This window comes from Lissotriton helveticus, chromosome 7, assembly GCF_964261635.1.
Source record: "Lissotriton helveticus chromosome 7, aLisHel1.1, whole genome shotgun sequence".
NCBI classification, from domain to species: Eukaryota; Metazoa; Chordata; class Amphibia; order Caudata; family Salamandridae; genus Lissotriton; species Lissotriton helveticus.
In genome coordinates this window covers 78,291,711-78,307,321 of record NC_136068.1, presented here as the reverse complement: position 1 = coordinate 78,307,321, position 15,611 = coordinate 78,291,711, and the positions used below count along the sequence as shown (strand labels likewise).

The following is a 15,611-nucleotide window of genomic DNA, read 5'->3' as shown; positions in this document are numbered from 1 at the left end:
ACAATTGCCATCTTTTCAACAGTCTTAATTAATTTCCAGCCCAATATTTTCAGTTTTGTCTGCCATGCTTAACTGCTGAAGCAAGGGATCTTTTGGTCGGCAAACAGCTTTACTTCCATGCCCGTTACTATTCTTTTAGCATCCAGACTGTTGGCAACTCTAGTTACGCGTCTCGTCAGCACTGCAACTATCTTTACTGGGTTAGCTTGAAGCCACCCTAGCTGTATCAACCACGATTAATGGGCACATTTGCGCTCAGGTAAAATCATTAGGTTCAACATTATTGATTGGTGCTTCGAACAGTCCCAGCTACTCAGTTATTACCTTTGATCGCTTTCACTGTAGTGAGAAAGCTCACCAGCTACATTAAAATGTTGTTTAACATCAATCATTTATTCTCATCAGGCGAGCTCGCCTTCTGAGATAAAATAAATTGAATATTGTTTCGTAATTTCTGCCAATTCCATTGCACACTACAAAGCATTTCGGTCATGTTTTTTGACTTGCACCAGAAGAAGTAAAAATACGAGCAGCAAAGCAAAGGAAACAAACTCATACACCTTATTGTCAAAATTAATTTTACTCTCAACATCTCTTCTTGACTTCACTTGAGCTTGAAAAGAATCAGAGAATCATACTGCTGGGTCCTTCTGTCTGAAATGTTCACTGGAATTATTTCCTTGGAGAGACCCTCTTCTCATCAACTGCTGTGATGGTTGTTAGTTATGATCTTGAAGTCCCCTACCCAGATCATCAATTACACATCGTAGTACTGCCCATTACTCTAAATCATATGTAATTAAATAAGTAATGCTAACCTTCAATTTGATTACATTTAAATACATGTAAAATAACAAATTAAATAAAACAATATCCTTACCCTAATGTTAACCCGAGCGGTAAATGAACTGGATTAACATTAAGTATATTTGATGTAGTGACCATTATCTAACTCTTATACTAACCATATAGCTCTACACTAAATTAACTAAACTATAATTAAATAATTCTATCAAACTAAGCAAACTTAAATGTGATTCTAATACTAACTCCAGCTCTTAATGAAAAGAAATTTCATAAATTACCTGAAACTAAACTTATGCTAGCGCAAACTTAAATTTGAAATAAGTAGCTTTAACAAGTCTATTGCTAAACCCAACCTAAATAAATTAATTTAAATTAATTCAGTATCCTTGGCCATACTGATGGTAACCCCTAAATGGACTTTATTTGAAGTAGTGGCATACACATTAAAGATAATTTCAATGCAGTGCATCGGATAAAGTGGCATGCAGATGCAATGGATTGGGGGGGATGGGAATAGGGCATATAACTGTGTTTTGACACGCGGCCCTCATCTTGGTTTCTGCTTGCTCCGTAATTTGATGTGGAAGGATTTCTGACAGTAAAACTCTTGACTAGAAAGGATCCTTTTCTGAGACTTCTATACATTTCTCATTTGACTATTAGCTAATTTTGTGGCAGATGCTGAACTAACAGTAGGCTTTTGTCACAGTTTTTTGTCAGTTTACAAGATTTCAAATATTTTTGAGGGGAGATTAATTTCACAGTATGTGAGGTATACAGAATTTGTGGACTATTCACCTCGTCACACCTTTTGGAGCTATAACTGGTTGATACCCAACTGTTATCATGCCATTATGATGACTAAATAGCAGTTGAAACCACTATGGCCATTCTTGCCAAACGCTTCTAGTTTTGGAACAAATTCAGAGAACCCTCTCTCACGCTTTGTGCATTTGTTCATTGTTATCTGCAGGAATAGTTGCTCTGATTGTGTTCGTCATTCCAAACAAGGAACCAACACAATTGCAACTAAATTCCCCAACAACCAGGCATTTCGGAATAGGGGTGTCCACCACTGATTATTCCCTGTATGGCAGGGTAATTATAAAACAAACAAAAACAGGCACTTTTTTCAAAACGAATTGACATCGATTGTGAAGACTGTTTTTGGGACAACTGTCATCTTTGGCACAGAGTTGAGTCCACAGGATATTCCTTAGTTTGTCAATCTCAATTCTTGGAGTTCCTTGATTCTTCAACCAAAAGCAAAGACAGAAAAAGAAATGTGAAAGTCGTGTAAAGAAGCACTGTGAAGTTACTGTCCACTTAAGAAGCGGATCCGATTACAGATATAACCCCAAATTGATACCCACATGGCTGGTCTTTTCGGGAAACATCTGGAGGTCAGGTCTGTACTCGAAAGGGAGATTTCAGAGTAGGGCAAAATATGTGTGACTACAAAATGATTCTTTCTTCATAAGCTCTCATTTTACAAGGAATGGCAGGGTTTAGAGTATTTTGTTATGAGGTTATCACTTCCAAGGGGGGACAGGAAGACTTAAAGCAGGTAAAAGCTATGCGGTTATACAAGCTCTCATCAACAACAATGACATTTTGATGCTGGGGACCACCTCTTTGATACTGAAGCTATATGCACTGAGACAAAATAAAGGTCCCTGTAAGAATTGTTTTTTAGGGATACCCTACCCCCACCCAAAGCCCATATGGAGAGGAGAAGTTAACAGACAGCAGTGGCTTGTTACGCACTACATTGCTACCTGTCAGTGCAGAGAACCCTTCAAAAGAGCAGAAATTAATCTTTGTAGGACAGATCTTACCTTGTATCAGCTGCTGCTTCTACATTTGTGGGATCTGTGCTACACCTCGGTAATGCACTGCTATTCCTGCCATCACACCCACCCACTCGCATGACTGCATAGGCCTTGGTAAAGCACTCACATCAAGGTTCCAGTAGATTCACCCGTTTCCATTACCCTTAACCACCTCCCAGCCTCAAGTACCCGACTGACGTCAAAAGTCAGAATGGACAGTTTATTTATTTTAACAGCTTAGGAGATGAATAACGGGGGTAGTAAGGAGGAGAGTTGTAGGTGAGGCTGTGAACAGGGAAGGAACAAAAAACAACTTGCAAGTGCTACCGCGGAACCACATGGAGAAGACATGGCAGGACTGTCCGGGCCAGAGTCTAAGGATTCCGCTACCAAAGTCCATGGTGAGGTACCTATGCTCTGTGATAGTCTTTCCTGACACCATGGAGTTAAACAGGACTCTCTCCTCGCAAGGCAGCTACCACGCTCACCTAAGCATTCTGGTACTTGGGCAGTGGTTTGAAGAATGTAGCAAGATTTTCCTCTTCGCACAGAACATCGTGCTGCTCTTACTGTTCAGCGCTCGATTTCTTGGCTAGTAGTCTGAGGAATGGATTATGAATTCCCACCGGGTACCACAGGCAGTGAGCTGCTTCATTCGCACAGCAAAGCTTGTCAGTGTAAAGAGTTCAGCGGGACTCCCCGCCAATGTAGTGTGGTGATGCTTTTTCAGCAGAGTCAGAATTTATGGATAGAAGTCCAGAGATTATCCTCTTACAGCAGACTGCAAGTGTTCCTGTTTTGCGATAGAATTCTCCAAAAACAAAACAGGTGGATGTTCTTTCAGCTCAGCAATAATGTTCTTGGTTTGGAGAAAGAAGCTTGCATTATGATGCTTCTTCTAACACCACAAGAGTAACAGCTTCTTCAGCACAGAATAAGAGCTTGTGCCAGTTCATTCCTTGGTTGGCAGTAAGGGTAGTTGCTCCTTCAGGTTGGCAAAAACATTATCAGAAAAACAGATAGTCAGGTAAGAGTCAAGATACAGATGCACCTTCCTTCCTTCATCACTATCAACCAAAGGACAAGAAGAAGATGAATGGCCAAACTGCAGATTTACCTCTATTGAGCCAGGAAATTCAGATCACAGCACAGAGCCTGCTAATAATGTAGCTTACGCAAGCTCTCTGCAAGCCTTTGTTGATGGCAAGTCAGTTTTGTAAATGTCCATTTGCACCAGAAGTAGACATCTGCTCTACAGCTATGTCCCACCATCAAGCTTGTTTTTCCATTTTTTTTTTAGACTTCCACTTTGAATGGAAGTTAAGTGCTAACCCTGTCTCTTGTCCCACCTCATTGATCACACTCCAAGACATACGACAGGAATCATGAGGAAGTAACCCAGGGCCTCCTCCTTAACACCCTCCTTTTCAACTGCTTGACGGAAATACTGATGTGCCACTGAGAAGCACTGCCTTACCATCTCATATTTATATGTATATAGAAAGAGTAATAATAAAAGATGCCCCTCCATATGTAGTGTTCTTTTGCTTTTAAAGGACATATGCAGGTATAGAGAGGGACAGGTTTTGTGTGGAGGCTGCAAGTCTTCATCAAGCACGGTTATATCATCACACAACTAACTGCAACATTTAGGAATTGGACAGGAGAAAGATACAATCCACAGTGGAATGGGCACTACGACCGTAAGAGAAGGACCCAAGACTCAGAAACTCTGACCACAGCACAGCTGTTCTTTCCTCATCACCTAATTCTGCATGGATGAGAATGCTCCACCCACATCTGAACACCCATCCAGTTGCGCTGATCTCCCTGCTGCCGCTCAACATGAGTGCAGGTATGTGCATTCACTCAGTCGGTGTCCTTTCTGCTCTGCCCTCAGTGAGATGCTGGACCCAGTGAGCTAATTTTCCTCTTCGATGTATGTTCTTCTTACAATGGTTTATCACTCTCCTTCTTCAGGTGACTGCAAAGAAAAGAAAGCGAGAATTTAAGCAAGAACAGAAGAAGAAGCAAAGATGGAGAACAAAAAGAGGCCAGTTAAAGAGCCAGTGATTTACAAATGGGGCCGGAGTAAGGAAGGAGAGGGAAATGAGAGCAAAGTCTAAGATAAACCAGTCGAAGGAACAGAGAAAAAAGCTTACACAACAAACAAGCACCAACTAAGCAAAATGATCGGAGATTTTTATGGTAAAAAACTTGCATGGTGACTATAAAGATTAATTATGTATACCGTTTATTGCCTGTAGTTACAGTGAACTTGTGTGTGTGAGTTAGTGAATGAAAGAGTACACAAATGTGTGTATACATACATAGACAATAGTGGTATTTGCAGGTGAGCAATGATTGAACTTCAATGGAGTCTTAACTTCCTACCTAAAGATTTATAATGGAATGGGAGTGTGAGAAGCAGCAAGCAATAGAACAGAAGAGTACCCATATTTCACAGAAGGAATGGTGCTGTTTAAAAGAAGACACCTCAAACTGGACTGCTATAATCTGAATAGGCCAATGACCGCCCTTAAAATCATAGCTCCAGTTACTTTGATGAAACCATGGTAGCACCTTTTATCATTTTAACAATACGTTTAATGCATCCTGAGAAAAATATTGAGTGCAAAATACCAATCACCCAAAAACAGATTAAATAATGAGGTCAGTGCAAAATGTATTTGCTATTGGTCATTCAAAGAACATACATATTTAATCAGACACTATATTCATACATTTAAAAGGCATTCATAGGAAGGTTTCTGGTAATAGTCTATTTCTGTTCAATTACACAACCAGGTGTTATCTGCACTTCATATTTTAGAAACAATGGTTGCAAATACCTTTTAGCCTATACTTCATCAATGCAGAACATAACAAACAAGAATCACATCCTATAGATATTTTTTACATCAGGACACCTATGATATCTACCAATCCGCTGCTTCTTTTGGTAGAATCTGTAAGCATCCCAGTTTAAAATGTATAAACAATTACTAACCTTTTGATTTGAATAACATGCTTAAGGAATTATTCTTTGTACTACCTTAACTTTAAGACAATGTCCTCACATTTCTTTTGAACTATAAACTAAGTTGGACCTAAAGGTCAAATGTTTTGTCACTTAACCTTAGTAAGTGGCTTACTCTCACAAGCAGATACATTTTACAGATCCATAAGCAATTGGTGTATTGCACTAGGTATGCCTACCTATTAAACAAAATGAGTAGCACAGAATCCCCTTTACTGCAAGACATACAGGATCAAGGAAGTCAACCATTAGCCTCAATGAAGCTACTCACTAGAAGTACGTCTAGTCATGTGGCTCAAATTGAAGCAGTTTGCCCAATCGTCAAATAGTTTCTACAATGAGCTCAAGGCTTCTGGAAATAGTATCTACAGTAGAATTCTTTAATTTGTAGGATACAAAGAAGATACAAGCTTGGAGGCGATGAACAAATGGGGAGCAGCGGAGGAAGAGACCCTGAGAGAGGAAGAAGTAAAGGGTACACGTAAACATCCAGTATCTATGGAATGGGGCAGTTATTAATTCAATTTAAACAGGAGATGACAGCAGGGGAAACGCCTGAAGCAACACAGCCCCCGCCCCGCACACCTTCTCTATCTCCCGCGACACAGATCCCAACAATAGCGGAATAATATTCAGGCAAGAGGGTTGAATAGATTAGATAGACAACGTCCCTGGGACTATTGCCCACCCCCACGACCGCTAATTTACCCCTCGATGACCCCATGACACACCCTTCTGACCTGTAGCCAGCCAACTCATCGATCGTCACAACCGATCATCCTTGCCCACCTTGTGCGTCCCCCCCCCCCTTCCCTGGTTTTTCTTCCCACGGTTCACAGTTAAGTCCCCATCGGCAGTTCAGACGCCGACTTAACCGTACGGAATAGATGATCAGACTCACTAAAGGGGCAGGCATACACAGATAGAGGAGGGGATGATATACCAACCCTCGCCACCATGTAACACAATGGTCCAGACACAGCAGGATACATTACCGTCCAATGGGACAAATCAGTAGTAGATCTGTGGATTATGATATGTTAATGTATTTTGAAGACTAGAAAATAAATGAAATTGCCGTTTGTAACCAGTGCTGATACTCAAAATTTGCACAAATGATTGTTAAACTGCGATATATATGATGTTTCACATGGAATACTGTATTGCAAAACCCTAATAAAAAAATGTAAACAAAGAAGATACAAGCTTGGAGGGGGATGCAGTGTAGTTCCTTCAGTGAGGGGGGTGATGTAACTGAACGTCTTCAAGCAAGTGATAAAACATGCCACAGTGTGAAGAAGGCTTATCAGGGGGACAAAAGTGGTGCTGGCTAGGCTGCTGAGCAGGGCCTTGCACCTACTTCAGTGGGAGGATCAGAGCCTGTACTGTTTGCTTTGGAATGTGTTGGAGTTGAGTATCTGTGCATGTGGCTGAAAATTGGTATGTGGGGGCTGACATAAGTGCGGTTAGTGTAGGTCAAGTCATAGGGCAGACTGTGGAGTGCATGGAAGTGAGTCAGTTAGAAGAGAGTTTTGTGACTTTGTGGTGCCACACCTTCTGTTCATATTTGGACTTTTTTCTTTCTGTTGAATAAGGGAAATGCTACTTACCCTTTATGCATCTGTTCTTGGCATGTAGAGCTGTAGAGTCGCATGCTTTCCATAGCCGCCATCTTGTGTTGGGTCTGGATGTTTGCACTTTGGTTTTGTTCGAAGAAGTCTTTTCCAGTCACGAGGTAGTTGACTCCTCCTTTCAGTGATAGTGCACAATAACATCGGCTCCATTCTTAGATTGTTTGCCGCAGTGGGTTTTAATGGAGTTAGTAGGAGTAGTAAGAGATGTCCATGTGTGTACGTATCTAAGTAAGATATTACTGCAACAGGTATAGGTACCCAGGGTGGCGGGTGGGCGCATGTGACTCTACAGCTCTACATGCCAAGAACAGATGCATACTAGGTAAGTAGCATTTTCCGTTCGAGGCATGTGAGCTGTAGAACATAGATCACATCATAGATTATACAGCAGTTATCTCCCAAAGCGATGGCTAACTTGTAGCTGTTGCAGTCGTCTGAAATAGTGTACGTAAAACTGCTTGGCCCACACTAGCTTGCCGTCTTGCTAACACATCCACACAATAGTGTTTTGTGAATATGTACACTATGTTGCAGCTTTGCAGATGTCATCTATGAGTATATTCCCTAAGAATGCCATTGAAGCCCCTAGTATGCATGTGGAGTGCGCTCTAGGGGCAATTGTTAGTGTTCGTTTTGCTTTTGCATAGCAGGTCTGAATGCACTTGACTATTCACCATGCAATACCCGATTTTGATATGGGATTACCTTTATGTGGTGGCGCAAAAGCGACAAACAGTTGTTTTGTCTTGCGGAAAGGTTTGGTCCTTTCTACATAGTAAAGTAGTGCTCTTTTCACATCTAAAGTGAGTAAAGCACGTTCTGCCACAGAATCCGGTTGAGGAAAGAACACAGGCAACTTAACAGATTGGTTGATATGATAGCGACCCTTGACCCTGTCACCAGGTAGGTCGCCGCCTCAGCCACCACACGGTCCTCCTGTGTGACGCTACCCCTGCTGCTGCCACTCGCTGTGCCCCGGTTCGTACTGGGTGTCCACCGCGTCAATTTCATTTCTGTTCGTGTTTGGCTTTTGTTTTCCTTTTTGTAACTGTGTGCCCATTGCTATTGCCTTATTTTGTGCCCTTTCCTTCTGTGCCACCCGCCCGCTTCTCCCCTCGCTCTCTCCCGCCGCTGCGTTCCCGCCCCCCTGGTTCCCCATTCGCTGCCCCGCTCCCGCCTCCCAGCTGCTCCTCCCTCCGTCTCCCCCTCATATGGAGGCCGCGTGGTGGTAAAGGGAGCGACCCTTGACCCGGTCACCAGGTAGGTCGCCCCCTCAGCCACCACACGGTCCTCTTGTGCGACGCTACCCCTGCTGCTGCCACTCGCTGTGCCCCGGTTCGTACTGGGTGTACCCCGCGTCAATTTCATTTCTGTTCGTTTTTGTCTTTTGTTTTCCTTTTTGTAACTGTGTGCCCATTGCTATTGCCTTATTTTGTGCCCTTTTGTGCCCTTTCCTTCTGTGCCACCCGCCCGCTCCCCCCTCGCTCTCTCCCGACGCTGCGTCCCCGCCCCCTGGTTCCCCATTCGCCGCCCCGCTCCCGCCTCCCAGCTGCTCCTGCCTCCCTCCTCCCCTCATATGGAGGCAGCGCAGCAGACGCGCGCGCCGAGCGCCAAAGGCAAGCCCGTCTGCGCCCCGACCCCTGACCCCCGCCGAAGCCAGGAAAACCGACTGAGATACGACACCGCCGCCCTCCACGCACTCAACACCAGCCGACCATCCGCTTGCTACCGAGCCACCCCGAAGCGCACCCACGGACCCTTCACCTGCCAAGCCTGCAAATTCACCTGCCTCCAAACATGCACCCCACCCTCCGGTCCAAGCAACGACAACAACCATCTTAAGTGCATCCTACTCAACACCCGCTCCGTCCACAAGCACGCCGTAGAACTCTGGGACCTCCTTGATACAACAGCACCGGATATCGCCTTCCTCACGGAAACCTGGATGAACGCCTCCTCAGCCCCCGACATCGCCATAGCCATCCCGGATGGCTACAAGATCATCCATAAGGACCGCATCAACCAAACCGGAGGAGGAATCGCCATCATCTACAGGAACACCATCAGGGTCACGACTAACACCGAAGACACCCTCACCACACCTACACTTCCAGATCCACACCGACCCCAAGACCACCCTCCGAGGAACCCTCATCTACAGACCCACGGGCCCGCGCACACACTTTAGCGCAACCATCGCCGACTTCATCAGCCAGCATGCCCTCACCACATCAGAATACATCCTCCTAGGGGACCTGAATTTCCACCTGGAAAACAATAAAGACAACACCACCACCACCACCCTGCTCGACAACCTCGGACTCAAGCAACTGGTGAACACCCCCACCCACTACGCCGTTTAAACGCTCGACCCCATCTTCTCCGCCAGCAACCACGTCTCCCTCAGCCACTCCACCGGACTACATTGGACCAACCACAGCTGCATCCATTTCACCTTTAAGAAGACTACATCCCACCCCCGCCCGCAACAGATCCCCCGCAGAAGCTGGAGCAAAGTCACCACAGACCAGCTAACCACATCACTGAGCCAGAACCCACCAACCGACACCTCTGACACCAACGGCGCAGCCCACAACCTCGCACAGTGGATCACCGACTGCGCCGACGCCCTTGCTTCACTGAAGAACCCCCCAGGCAAGACCGGCAACAGGAAAAGCACATGGTTCACCGACGCCCTCAAAGAATCAAAGAAATCCTGCCGAACTCTCGAGAAAACCTGGCGCCACGAACGAACAACAGAAAACATGACAGCTCTCAAGAACGTCACTCGCAAACACCACCAGCTGATCCGCACCACCAAAAGGACATCGTTCAAAGAGTGGCTGGACAACAACACACACAACAGCAAGGAACTCTTCAGCATCGTAAAAGAGCTCTCCAACCCCAGCGCCAGCAACAACGACATCACACTGTCACAAGACCTCTGCAACTCCCTCGCCACGTTCTTCTACCGCAAAATCGCCGATATACACGACAGCTTCGGCACCCAAATTCCGCCGCCACTCACCAAACCAACGCCCCCCACCACCACCCTCAGCGCCTGGACCCCCATCACCACCAAAGACACCACCCACGTCATGAACACCATCCACTCTGGCTCTCCCTCGGACCCATGCCCTCACCACATCTTCAATAAAGCAGACACCATCATCGCACCCCACCTCCGGAACGTCATAAACAACTCCTTCATGTCCGCCACCTTCCCAGAGAGCTGGAAGCACGCAGAGATCAACGCCCTGCTAAAGAAACCCACAGCGGACCCTAAAGACCTCAAGAACTTCCACTCCATCTCTCTCCTTCCCTTCCCGGCAAAAGTCATCGAGAAGACCATCAATAAAACAGCTGACTACATTCTTCGAGACAAACAACTCCCTCGACCCACCCCAGTCCGGATTTCGAGCCAACCACAGCACCGAGACCGCCCTTATCGCAGCCACCGACGACATCAGGACCCTGCTTGACAACGGGGAAACAACCACTCTCATCCTCCTAGGCCTCTCAGCCGCCTTTGATACCATCTGCCACTGCACACTTGTAACTCGCCTCCACGACACTGGGATCCAAGGAAAAGCCCTGGACTGGATCACCTCGTTCCTCTACAACAGAACCCAGAGAGTCCGCCTCCCTCCCTTCCGCTCCGCGGCCACCGACATCATCTACATGAGCCCCCTCGCCACCATCGCACGCAAACACAACCTCAACATCATCTCCTACGCCGACGACACCCAGCTGATACTCTCCCTCACCAAGGACCCAGCCACCGCCAAAACCAACCTCCAGGAAGGAATGAAAGACGTCGCGGAATGGATGAAGCTCAGTCGTCTGAAACTGAACTCAGACAAGACGGAGGTCCTCATCCTCGGACAATCCCCATCCGCCTGGGATGACTCCTGGTGGCCCACAGCATTGGGCACCGCACCGACACCCACGGACCACGCACGCAACCTAGGATTCATCTTGGACTCTTCACTCTCGATGACCAAACAAGTCAATGCCATCTCATCCTCATGCTTCAACACCCTGCGCATGCTCCGAAAAATCTTCCGGTGGATCCCCACCGAAACCAGAAAGACGGTCACCCAGGCCCTCGTCACCAGCCGACTGGACTACGGGAATGCCCTATACGCAGGAACCACAGCCAAACTTCAGAAACTAGTTCAGCGCATACAGAACACCTCCGCACGACTCATCCTCGACATCCCTCGCCACAGCCACATATCTGCCCACCTGAGACCTGCACTGGCTCCCTGTCAGCAAAAGGATCACGTTCAGGCTCCTCACCCACGCACACAAAGCGCTCCACGACATGGGCCCCGAATACCTCAACAACCGCCTCACCTTCTACACTCCGACCCGCCAGCTCTGCTCCGCCAGCCTCGCCCTCGCCACCATCCCACGGTTTCGCAGAACCACCACCGGAGGAAGATCGTTCTCCTACCTGGCTGCCAAGACTTGGAACTCCCTCCCCGCCCACCTACGTATGACCCAGTACCACTCACCTTCAGGAAACACCTCAAAACCTGGCTATTCGAGCAGTAGCAGCACCACCCCCCGTTCAGCGCCTTGAGACCCTCACAGGTGAGTAGCACGCTCTATAAATGCATTGATTGATTGATTGATAGGCAGAAATGATCTTTGGTAGGAATTAAGGGTTAGTCCGAAGAACCACTTTTTTTTGGTGTACTTGTAAAAATGGTTCTTCTATGGTTAGTGCCTGAAGCTCACCTACTCTCCTTAGTGATGTGATAGCTATGAGGAAAGCTACCTTCCAAGTGAGAAATTGCAGTTCACTTCTATGCAATGGCTCAAAGGGTGGACCCATCAGTCTTGTAAGGACAATGTTAAGATTCCACACTGGAGCAGGTGGAAATGTTGAAGGAATGATTCTTTTAAGTCCCTCTATAAATGCTTTAATGACAGGCACTCTAAAGAGAGACAGATGTCTGTTCTGTAGGTATGCAGCTATTGCAGCAACATGTAAGCGTATGGAAGAGTACGCTATATTGGAACGCTGCAGATGTAATAAATAGCAAATTATGTTTTGAACTGAAGCGTCCAGCGGATCAATTTGATTGTTATTGCAGTATGTTACAAATCGCTTCCACTTTGCTGCATAGCATTCTTTTGTGGTAGGACGTCTAGCCTGTTTGATGACGTTCATGCAGTCTGGTGGCAGATTAAGGGAGCCAAACTCTAAGATTTCAGGTGCCACATCGCAAGATTGAGATGACTGGGATCTGGATGTCTCATCTCCCCATGGCTCCGAGTAAGAAGATTGGGAGCGAGATGTAGTTTTTGGTGAGGAACTATAGAGAGCTCCAAAAGGGTTATGAACTAGGGTTGCCAGGCCCATGTGGGAGCAACTAGGATTAGTGTCAAGGACGGCTGTCTGAGCTTCCGAACGACTAATGGAATGAGTGGGAGAGGCGGAAAAGCGTAGGCAAATATCCCTGACCAATTCATCTATAGTGTATTTGCTTTGGACAATGGGTGTGGATGCCTGGATGCAAAGCTTGGGCATTTTGTGTTTAGGTTTGTGGCAAACAGATCTAGGTCCGGAAAGCAGCTCCACATTTGGAAGAATGGGAGGAGAACTTGAGGGTGGAGTTCCCATTTGTGGATCAGTTGTCTTTGACGACTGAGCAGATCTGCAACCTGATTGTTTACTCCTGGAAGGTGTTCTGCAAGGAGATACATTTTGTAACCTATAGCCCATCTTCAGATGGTCTGTGCCAGTTGTGACAGCTGGAGAGAGTGCCCCCCCCCGTTTTGTATGTAGTACATTGCTGTCAAGTTGTCTGTACGGATCAGGACAGCTTTGCCTACTAGATGTACTTGAAATGCTTAGAGCACTAGAAAAAAGCACTGGCAGCTGTAGATGATTTATGTGAAGCTGCTTTTACTACAGGTTCCACATGCCCTGAATTGCATGCGTGTGGAGATGAGCTCCCGAACCAGTAAGCGATGAGTCTGCTGTTAGCACTATCTGTGTCTACGAAGGGCCGCCCTTTTGAAAGGTTCTGTGTATTCCACCACTACAGAGTGATGGGTGGTGCAGTCCACCAACACTAGATCTGACAAGAGACCATGAGCCTGGTTCCACTGACGTGCTAAGCACTCCTGCAACACTTGAGCTGGCAATGAGTGTTGAGGCTGAAACTGGTGTAGTAAGGTTTGCATGTTGAGGATTCTGGCCGGATTGGGGTAGCCTTTTGTGTAACTATTGTGGTTCCCAGATACGTCTGCGTGTTGGATGGATGTAGATGGGATTTGGACAAGTTTACTGTGAATCAAAGATCGTGGCACAATTGCACTGTTTGCAGTGTGACGCAGACAGCTTTTTTGCGATCTGGCTTGTATGAGCCAGTCGTCCAAATATGGAAAGACGTGAATGTGTTGTCTTCGTTGATGAGCTGCAACTACTGCCAAGCACTAGGTGAAAACTCTGGGTGCGGTAGTTACTCTGAATTAGAACACCTTGAACTGATAGTGCGGGCCTGCTACTACAAACCTGAGGTACTTGGGGTGACCAGTGTGTATTGGGATATAGAAATAGCCATCCTTTAAGTGCAGAGTGGATAGAAAGTTGCCTTGTTGAAAAAGCAGGAGCACTTGCTGGAGTGTGACCATTTGAAGTGGTCGGCCTGAATTTATAGATTTAGTTCTCCGAGGTCTAGTATAAGCCTGAAAAAGCCTTGGGAATTAAGAAGTACAGAGTATACCACAGCCCCTTGATATTTTAATGGGACTGGTTCTATAGCTCCTTTCTCTGAGAGAGAGAGAGAGAGAGAGAGAGAGAGAGAGAACTTCTTGCTTTAGAAGGGTAAGATATTCCTGTGACATTGTGCGAGATTTTGGAGGAATGTTTGGGGGAGTGTCTGTAAGTTCCAGGCAGTAACCATATTGGATAATTTGTAAAACCCTTTTGTCTGAGGTGATTGTGTTCCGGACAGGGAGAAATTGGGAGAGATGTCCCCCGACAGAAGTAGAATGATCGGGGGTAGCGGAGGGAAGTCACTGCTTGTTGTTTGCGGGGGAGGTGCGTGTGGAGTTGCCTCTGCCTCTTCCCTTACCACTGTTACCTCTAAAACCTCCTCTGAAATAGCATCTTGATGAGGGCAATTCGTTGTTGCCCTTGTAAGAGGAGGAGGGATTTTCTGTGGAAATATTTTTGGAGCCACCCCTGTAAAAGGAGCGCCGAAAGGAACCCCTATTGGCAGGTAACTGCAAAGCCCTTTGCGACCTCAGTGTCTTTCTTCATCTTTTCCAGTGAGGTGTCAACTGCCGGACCAAAGGGGTGTTCCTTGTCAAATGGCTGGTTGAGAATGGAGGACTGTACCTCAGGTTTGAACCCTGAAATTCTCAACCATGCATGTCTGTGTAGCAGTACGCTGGTGTTTACTGCACGTGCTGCTGTGTCTGCTGCTTTTAAGGCCACTTGATGGAGGTATTGGTGATAAGTTTGCCCTCCTGGACAGGATCATTTGCTTTAGAGTTATGCTCATCTGGCAGAAATTGCATACGTTTTTGTAACTCATCGTAATGAGCCCTATCATATCTGGCTAACAAAGCCTAAGCTTTGGCAATGGGCCAGTGATTAGCTGCTTGTGAGGCTACCCTTTTGCCAGAGGCATCAATTAACTTGGACTCCTTATCAGGAAGAGGGGCCTCACCTGTGGTCAGTGAGTTAGCTCTCTTGCAAGCATTAGAAACCACAAGAGAGTCTAAGGGCAGCTAACCCTTGATGTAGGCAGGGTCAGTAGGTGCTGGTTTATATTTCTTTTCAACCCTGGGCGTGATGATTCTTGCCCTTACAGGAGCTTTGAAAACCCCATCTGTATTCTTAAGCATTTCCTTAAGCATAGGCAGTGTATGTGTAGTTTTTTTAGAGGAACTTAGGGTCTCAAACAAGAAGTCCTCCTCTAAAGCCTCCTTATGTAGTTCCACCCCTTGGTAATGAGCAGCCCTGTTAAGCTCAATGTAGCCTATATTGTGATCAGCTGGTGATGGCCTGGACGGGTATAAGTCCGGGTCATTATCCGTGTGTGGGTCCGTGTCATAATCCTCCCAAGGGTCAACATCTTTTGGCCTATCCTCATCCCATCATCCTGTGGGTCAGGTGATGGTGGTGAATTAGTGGGTGTGATAAGTAAGTGAGAATTAGTAGGTGAAGGAGGGGAAACATAAGGTGGTGAAGGGCTAGTACCCACATTTCTTTTCTTCAGGGGCATTGGGTGCTCATCCTGTTGGCCCAGTTTCCTTTTTTCAGGAAGTTTT

The 15,611-nt window shown here is 46.3% G+C and overlaps 1 protein-coding gene across 6 annotated transcripts in view; it reads right to left on the bottom strand.

Moving 5' to 3' along the window:
• Positions 1-561: 561 nt before the first annotated feature.
• The window catches only part of ATN1 (atrophin 1), a 200,559-nt gene continuing 185,509 nt past the window's right edge, over positions 562-15,611 (bottom strand). For all 6 annotated transcript variants that reach the window (XR_013598479.1, XR_013598477.1, XR_013598476.1 and 3 more), the window contains one exon: positions 562-4,623. Coding sequence is in view for 2 of the 6 variants with exons in the window: in XM_078651530.1 (XP_078507656.1) it covers positions 4,590-4,623 (34 nt within the window). In the remaining 4 variants the exon portion in view is untranslated. The remainder of the gene's footprint in view (positions 4,624-15,611) is intronic.